The 6,238-nt window shown below is 49.0% G+C and overlaps 1 protein-coding gene across 1 annotated transcript in view; it reads left to right on the top strand.

Moving 5' to 3' along the window:
- Positions 1–6,232, top strand: part of Ap3m2 (adaptor related protein complex 3 subunit mu 2) — a 17,847-nt gene extending 11,615 nt beyond the window's left edge. The window contains exons 5-9 of the mRNA XM_021170289.2: positions 504–589; positions 810–943; positions 2,218–2,425; positions 2,645–2,789; positions 5,736–6,232. Of these exons, the coding sequence (XP_021025948.1) occupies positions 504–589; positions 810–943; positions 2,218–2,425; positions 2,645–2,789; positions 5,736–5,836 (674 nt within the window). The 3' untranslated portion in view covers positions 5,837–6,232. The remainder of the gene's footprint in view (positions 1–503; positions 590–809; positions 944–2,217; positions 2,426–2,644; positions 2,790–5,735) is intronic.
- Positions 6,233–6,238: the final 6 nt, after the last annotated feature.

Below are 6,238 nucleotides of genomic sequence, written 5' to 3'. Positions count from 1 at the left end.
GAGGGAGGGAGGAAGGGGGAAAGAGTGGGAGAGAGAAGGAGGAGATGGAGAGAGAGGGAGGGAGAGAAAAGGAGGAAGAAGAGGGAGAGGGAGGAGGAGAGGGGGGATTGCTTATAGAGGGAGAAGTCTGAAGATGTGTGGACAGAGATCTGTAGGATGAGGACCGCAGGCAACTTCAGCCTTGGCAGCTGAGCTCCTAGAGGTCAGCTTCTTCGACCAAATCCACTCAACAACTAGTTAAGTTCTGTGACTGGCACTCCATGGAAAACCCTTCTAGAACATCTCTCACCGGCCTCTGTCTTCAGGCTTCTGTTGGAGTTCGTAGACTTGAGTTTTGGACGATGGACAGATGGATGGATAAATGATGTGGGTGGTTAGACAGAACAGAAGTGGGCAGGAGGGAGGGAGGGAGGGAGGGAGGGAGGGAAGCAGGGCAGACAGAGGAGAGAGCACCTGGATGAGACTCGTGTGGTCCCCAGAGGTCCTCTTCTTTTTCCTCTTAGGTTCCACAGTCACCGCTGAGATCCAAGGGGTGATCGATGCCTGTGTTAAGCTGACGGGGATGCCGGATCTCACTCTGTCCTTCATGGTAATGTCCAGAGCCATTGCTCACCTTCTTGGCATGGGAAAGGAGGTGTTTCTGGAAAGAATGAAAACGAGCTAGCACAAGAAGTAATCATGGTGGCTGTGAAGCCTATGCCGGGCTTTGGATGCTTGTATGTGCTTAGTGAAAGTGTCACCTGCGTTGCTTCTCAAAGGAAACCCCGGAGCTTACCCCCACTTTTTGTTCTTCCCGCCTGGCTCTGCAGAACCCCAGGTTGCTGGACGATGTTAGCTTCCACCCCTGTGTCCGTTTCAAGCGCTGGGAATCTGAGCGCATCCTCTCCTTCATCCCTCCTGACGGCAACTTCCGCCTGCTCGCCTACCACGTCAGTGCACAGAAGTAAGCAGCCACCAGGAGCAGAATCTATGCCTGTGGAAGCTCTGTCCGTAGGGATCAGCCTCAAGCTCTTTGGCTCCATTTACCTGGGCTCAGGTTCAGCTCCTGAGGTCCCTACCTGTGCCAGTGCTGTGAGCTGCTTTCCCCTTCCCTGTCTGTCTCTTTTCTGGGGATAGCGAGTGTCTTTCTGTGAGGACTGAGTGGACCTTGCTTCCCTGAGGGGTCACTGAGGCTGCCATTACTGCTTTCATGGTGGTGTCTGCTGAGTCCGTCAAAGCCAGCTTAGGCTGGCTTTGAACTTACANCATTCCTCCTGGGCCCACAGGTGTGAGCTATCAGCACAGTAGTTGCTGTAACGTTGTTGCTATCTTCAAAAGAAGAAAGTTTTCCTTAGAATATCAGTGTATCCTTGACACACTCAATAAAGCGCTTAATCATGCTTTGAAAGACTCCAATGCAGTGAGTTTTGGTCTCACGTGCTTCCTTATTAGGGAGTTCTGTTTTGCAGTAGATGGAGACTGAGAAGAGTTAGGATGCTAAAGACACAGGGTCAATCCCTCCTCCCTGGTGACTCGAGTCTATGTGCCTGGATCCAATCACCCAACTCAGACCTCTCCCTATAGATATGACCAGGCAAGTTATTCAACCTCAGAGAAGCAGAANNACATCAGTATTCATGTATACCTCTCCCCCNCACACACACCGATACATTTAAAAATTAAAATAATCTTAAATAAGTGAGAAAATCTATCCAGAGAATAGTAAAGGGGGTGTTTTATTTTTTGAAGGTTTCTTTACCTGCTGTCTGTATAGAAGTGTTTGGCTGCATGTATGTATGTATGTATGTATGTGCACTGCATACATCACTGGCTGCTGTGGAGGCCAGAAGACGGTGTCAGATCCCCTAGAACGGGAGCTCTTGGGTGCTTCCATGCGGGTGCTGGGAATCGAACCTCGGTCCTGTGCAAGAGCAGCAAGGGCTTCTCACTGATGCTCTAGCTGATGTACTACCTCTCCGGCCCCCACAGGGTGTTCTCTGTCCCCCAATTTGTTTTAGATTTATTTATTTTATTTCATGTGTATGGGTGCTCCACTTATGTGTATGTATCTGTACCACACGCATGCCTGGTGCCTACAGAGATCAGGAGAGGGCGTCTGATCCACTGGAGCTGGAGTCCTGGGCCTTTTGCCGGAACAGCAGGTGGTCCTAACTGCTGAGCCATCCCTCCAGCCCCTGGTGTTTCCTTTTTGAAGAGGGTGTTTTGTCTCTTTCGCAGCCTCGTTGCCATTCCAGTCTATGTCAAACATAGCATCAGCTTCCGGGACAGCAGTTCACTTGGACGCTTTGAAATCACGGTGGGACCCAAGCAGACCATGGGGAAGACCATAGAGGGTGTGATTGTTACCAGCCAGATGCCCAAAGGAGTCCTGAATATGAGCCTCACTCCATCTCAGGGGACACACACGTTTGACCCCGTGACAAAGGTAGGGCAGCGGGCATTTGAATCACCTTCAACACAGGCTACACGTGGTGGAAGGTGAATATTTCTGACAGAAGGTTCTCTGTGGAGCCCCCTCCTCCCATCAGAGGTGGTTTATAGTGTGGAAGGCAGACAGATGCCTTGAGGTTGTAGCTCTGAGCTCAGATGAAGANGCCACTGTGGTTGTGTGGGAACACCCACTTTCTTTATGTTTCCTTCCAAGATGCTGTCTTGGGATGTAGGAAAAATAAACCCACAGAAGCTGCCAAGTTTGAAGGGNACGATGGGTCTCCAGGTCGGAGCTTCTAAACCAGATGAGAACCCTACGATTAACCTGCAGTTTAAGATCCAGCAGCTGGCCATTTCTGGTGAGTGGCACATCTTGGGTGGTTTGGAAAGGAGTGGAGATGGCTTCCTTCTGCCAGGGGCAGACCTCAGTGTCTTTTCTTCCTGGGGCTATCTGAGGATGGGCATGTTGAGTCTGGCTCTATTCCCCGATGCAGACTCAATCATTAGTAAGGTCCTTCCCAGTACAGTCTTGGGGGAAGTGTACAGACTACCTACAAGCTCCCATAAAGACCCTGAGTCAAAATGTCTGGGACACCAATGAGAAATGGCTGACAGGCTGGAGAGATGGCTTAGTGGTTAAGAGCACTGACTGCTCTTCCAAAGGTCCTGAGTTCAAATCTCAGAAACCACATGGTGGCTCACAACCATCTGTAATGAGATCTGATGATTTNCACACACACCGATACATTTAAAAATTAAAATAATCTTAAATAAGTGAGAAAATCTATCCAGAGAATAGTAAAGGGGGTGTTTTATTTTTTGAAGGTTTCTTTACCTGCTGTCTGTATAGAAGTGTTTGGCTGCATGTATGTATGTATGTATGTATGTGCACTGCATACATCACTGGCTGCTGTGGAGGCCAGAAGACGGTGTCAGATCCCCTAGAACGGGAGCTCTTGGGTGCTTCCATGCGGGTGCTGGGAATCGAACCTCGGTCCTGTGCAAGAGCAGCAAGGGCTTCTCACTGATGCTCTAGCTGATGTACTACCTCTCCGGCCCCCACAGGGTGTTCTCTGTCCCCCAATTTGTTTTAGATTTATTTATTTTATTTCATGTGTATGGGTGCTCCACTTATGTGTATGTATCTGTACCACACGCATGCCTGGTGCCTACAGAGATCAGGAGAGGGCGTCTGATCCACTGGAGCTGGAGTCCTGGGCCTTTTGCCGGAACAGCAGGTGGTCCTAACTGCTGAGCCATCCCTCCAGCCCCTGGTGTTTCCTTTTTGAAGAGGGTGTTTTGTCTCTTTCGCAGCCTCGTTGCCATTCCAGTCTATGTCAAACATAGCATCAGCTTCCGGGACAGCAGTTCACTTGGACGCTTTGAAATCACGGTGGGACCCAAGCAGACCATGGGGAAGACCATAGAGGGTGTGATTGTTACCAGCCAGATGCCCAAAGGAGTCCTGAATATGAGCCTCACTCCATCTCAGGGGACACACACGTTTGACCCCGTGACAAAGGTAGGGCAGCGGGCATTTGAATCACCTTCAACACAGGCTACACGTGGTGGAAGGTGAATATTTCTGACAGAAGGTTCTCTGTGGAGCCCCCTCCTCCCATCAGAGGTGGTTTATAGTGTGGAAGGCAGACAGATGCCTTGAGGTTGTAGCTCTGAGCTCAGATGAAGANGCCACTGTGGTTGTGTGGGAACACCCACTTTCTTTATGTTTCCTTCCAAGATGCTGTCTTGGGATGTAGGAAAAATAAACCCACAGAAGCTGCCAAGTTTGAAGGGNACGATGGGTCTCCAGGTCGGAGCTTCTAAACCAGATGAGAACCCTACGATTAACCTGCAGTTTAAGATCCAGCAGCTGGCCATTTCTGGTGAGTGGCACATCTTGGGTGGTTTGGAAAGGAGTGGAGATGGCTTCCTTCTGCCAGGGGCAGACCTCAGTGTCTTTTCTTCCTGGGGCTATCTGAGGATGGGCATGTTGAGTCTGGCTCTATTCCCCGATGCAGACTCAATCATTAGTAAGGTCCTTCCCAGTACAGTCTTGGGGGAAGTGTACAGACTACCTACAAGCTCCCATAAAGACCCTGAGTCAAAATGTCTGGGACACCAATGAGAAATGGCTGACAGGCTGGAGAGATGGCTTAGTGGTTAAGAGCACTGACTGCTCTTCCAAAGGTCCTGAGTTCAAATCTCAGAAACCACATGGTGGCTCACAACCATCTGTAATGAGATCTGATGATTTCTTCTGGTGAGTCTGAAGACAGCTATAGTATACTTAGATATAACAATAAATAAATCTTTAAAAAAAAAAAAAGCCAGGCGGTGGTGGCGCACGCCTTTAATCCCAGCACTTGGGAGGCAGAGGCAGGTGGATTTCTGAGTTCGAGGCCAGCCTGCTCTACAAAGTGAGTTCCAGAGAGAGAAAGAAATGGGCTGACAGAGGCCTCCACAGGCCATTGTTAGATCATGGAGAGCTGTCGGTTTGAGCTGCCCTCGGTTTTCAGTATTAGGGTACTTCTCCATTCTTCACCAGGAATGGGGAGAAATAAGCCCCCTCTGCCCCAGCTTCAGCCGTCTTACTGTTCACTGGCACCATCTTTAGAGATTGCCAGACTTCACCAGTTTGTCTACACTTAGGAAAGTAATAATAGATACTTTCTAATAAATAATAATAATAGGTNGTTTGCTGGGTATTTGTTATGACCTGGCATCTCCTAAGACACTTTTTATTCTTGTTTAACTTTTCGAAGGGCCTTCTGAAAGCCTTAGAAAGAAATGTGCTTTCTCTCTAGAGACCATTCTTGTTTCTCNTTACTGAAAGACTCTTTAACTTGGATGATTACGTTAAGTGATATGCTCTTTCTCCTGAACCTCTTAATGGGCCCTAAAGCTATTGGCAAACTCATTTTCGGTCAGCTGGGCCACAGTGTTTAGGAAGCCCTCATCGATCCGTTCATTCCCTTTCATTACTCATGAATNCTGTCATCATTCAGTCAGCAGCACAACTTGAGCAAAATGCCTCGCGTTATTTTGTCTCACCCTCACTGCAGTCCATGCCTGCCTCTCTGCCCTGTCCCGCAGGAGAGCTGCCTGCTGACGTAGTAACCTTTGCTGTTAATGCCTGAAGTGAGATCGCTGAGCTGTCCACCTCTGCTTGGCAGAACAGGCTTGTTAAGACAGTCTCTTCCACACACCCTGCTGTGTGCACTGACACAGACCCAGACAACTGTCTGCTGGGTGGCTCCTGGGAGATACTCACGTCTCACTCCTCTCTTCCCCTCTNCCTCCAGGACTCAAAGTGAACCGTCTGGATATGTACGGAGAGAAGTACAAGCCTTTTAAAGGCATCAAATACATGACCAAAGCCGGCAAGTTCCAAGTCCGAACCTGAAGGGAATGTCTTGCCGAAGGAGCAGTTCATGGACACTTTTTCATTTCTTACTTGTCTAAAAGTAAAATGTCAGCCTGTTTCTTAGGTCCATTCCCTCCAGGCTCCATCTACTCCCTTTTGTCCTCCGTCTTCAGCCACATAAGTGATGGAGGGAGAGGCCAACCCCAGCGCAGCACTGACTGAGTCCTCGAGGCGTGNCCTGGAGAGCAGTGGCCTGTGACACTGCATTTCACCGCTTTTAACATGGTTGCCGTGGGGAAAGACAGGCCTGTGATGTTTGGTTTCAGTCACCTAAACCCAATGGAAGATGTCTCTATTGTTTTTTTATTTTTTTAAGATAGAAAGATATGAACGGGGAAAAAAGAAGATTGGAAGAAAAATGGGTGTTAGTCCAAGAAAGAG

Source organism: Mus caroli, chromosome 8 (genome assembly GCF_900094665.2).
Source record: "Mus caroli chromosome 8, CAROLI_EIJ_v1.1, whole genome shotgun sequence".
NCBI lineage: Eukaryota > Metazoa > Chordata > Mammalia > Rodentia > Muridae > Mus > Mus caroli.
The sequence above is the reverse complement of the archived record's forward strand: the minus strand, read 5'-3'. Positions and strand labels throughout refer to the sequence as shown.